Here is a 2,144-nt window from a genome sequence, read left to right as displayed (position 1 = left end):
AATGACTTCAATTGGGTGTTAAGCCTTTGTAACTTTAAATGGATAAAAGTGAATCCCATGTCCAAAAAGAGTGTTATAGAATATATTTAAAAGTTTAGTCCTGCCTTGGAGTAGCCTCCCCTCATTAATTTGTTCTACTATCTTGATCTTATTCTGTCCCAGCTGTGCAGACAACCCATCTACTTCCTCAAATCAAGTTCTTCCTCCTATATTTATTGCTCCATACCATCTATGCTCTCTTGTCAGATTCAGGCTTGCTTGTGCTTTGGAGAACCTTCTCCCTATCTCCAGGGGCTGGCTTTGTAGTCCTTTTTTCTCTTCTACCCAACCACTGCTTAGTAGGCTGCAGAATTTTCACTGTAGGTGCTGTGGGCACTGCTTTACTTTTTCTTCTCTGTAGAATCTTCTAAGACCTTCTGTGAAACAGGCCCATCTTCTCAGGAAAGCTTCCTGCCAGTGGCCCGGAGCAGAGCATCCTTGACCTCTTTGTTCCTCAGAGCGTACACCACAGGGTTCAGTAGAGGGGTGATGATGGTGTAGGTCACTGAGATCAGCTGACCCTGATTCTTGGTGTTCTCTGACTTGGGCTTGGGGTAGACAATGGAGGCACAGCCATAGTGGACCATGACCACAGTGAGGTGGGAAGCACATGTGGCAAAGGCCTTCTTCTGGCCCTTAGCAGAGGCAATTTTAAGGGTGGTGGAGATGATGAGGATGTAGGAAATGAAAACCAATCCCATGGGAACCAGGATCACCAGGATACTGATGATTAAAGTCAGGATCTCATTGACAGTCATGTCAGCGCAGGAGAGCTTCATCACAGGTCAGATGTCACAGATGAAGTGGGCCAACTTTGTAGCACAGAAAGATAACCTGAATACAGATGTAACCTGTGTCATGGCTACAACCAGCCCAATGCTGCAGGCCTCCCACACCAGCTGGATGCATGCCCTCTTGTTCACAATGACAGAGTACCTCAAGGGGTTGCAAATGGCCACATAGCAGTCGTGCCCCATTGCTGTGAGCAGGAAGCAGTTGTTGATGGCCAAAATGATGAAGAACATCTGAGTGGCACAACCTGCCAAAGAAATGGGCTGACTCAGGCCTGTGAGGTTACAGAGCATCTTGGGTATAATGATGAGTGTGTACATGGTCTCTGAAGCTGACAGCATGCTGAGGAAGAAGTACATGGGGGATGTGGAGGTGATGATCAAGGCTGATGATGGTCATGATGATGATACTGCCTGCCAAAGTTAACATGTACAGTGCAAGGAACATAATAAAGAGAGTGAGCTGGTGCTCATGGAAGCTGAAGAAACCCTGGAAAGTAAACTCACTCACCAAAGTGTGATTCTCTTTCTTCATTAAATCATATATGGCATCTAAGAAAGTAAAAAATTATATAAGGAACCTAGATGGTTGATTTCTGTCAAGAGCAGGCCGGGCAGATTCTTTTGGTTCATCTACTTCAGGTCTCTGCTTATTTATATTCATACCCATGCTCATTTCTTTTGGGAATAAGCAGTGGAGTAATGTTCTTTGCTCACCAAGGAAAAAAATACATGGTTTTTAGAGTCAGGTGGTATAAACTCATATTTTAGTTCTATCATGGGCTAAGTTACTTCGGGCAAGGAATTTACATCTCTAAGACCAGTTTCCTCACGTTTATATGGATGCAATTATGATAACATCATAGATTTGTTGGTAGAAACATTTTTAAACTGTTAAGTATCAACTTATATTAGAATTCAAACAATTATTGAATCCATTCAAGTTCAGTGGTGTAATGTCGTGCAGAGCTCCAGGCTCTGTAGCTACCTACTAATTCCCAAGCTTCTAGGGTTTAAGGTAGAGCTCTTGTCACTATGGTTTACACACTGTGTTCTCATTTCAGTCTTTCAACTCTGATGGTACTACTCCTCTCAACTTCTGTGCTACAGTCCTCTTCCCTAGACACTACTCATTTTTCAAAGCTACACAAAGCCCATAACCTCTGTAAAATCCTTTTCTATTCTCTCTCTCTCACCCTGCTCCCTCCCTCCCCCCCAGCCTCAAACATGTGTCCTTGCATGCAGGTAGCATACAACTGTATACTAGCTCTTTTGTGTTGAAAGCACCATAGTGCATTTGTGATTACAAAATAT

General features: G+C 43.4%; 1 protein-coding gene across 1 annotated transcript; it reads right to left on the bottom strand.

Annotated features, from left to right (window-relative positions):
- Positions 1 to 437: 437 nt before the first annotated feature.
- LOC136131677 (olfactory receptor 10J1-like) lies at positions 438 to 1,365 on the bottom strand. Its single transcript, XM_065888448.1, is given in 2 exon segments — positions 438 to 1,196; positions 1,198 to 1,365. Coding segments are annotated over 2 exon segments (927 nt in total).
- Positions 1,366 to 2,144: the final 779 nt, after the last annotated feature.

This window comes from Phocoena phocoena, chromosome 1, assembly GCF_963924675.1.
Source record: "Phocoena phocoena chromosome 1, mPhoPho1.1, whole genome shotgun sequence".
Classification (NCBI taxonomy): domain Eukaryota; kingdom Metazoa; phylum Chordata; class Mammalia; order Artiodactyla; family Phocoenidae; genus Phocoena; species Phocoena phocoena.
The sequence above is the reverse complement of the archived record's forward strand: the minus strand, read 5'-3'. Positions and strand labels throughout refer to the sequence as shown.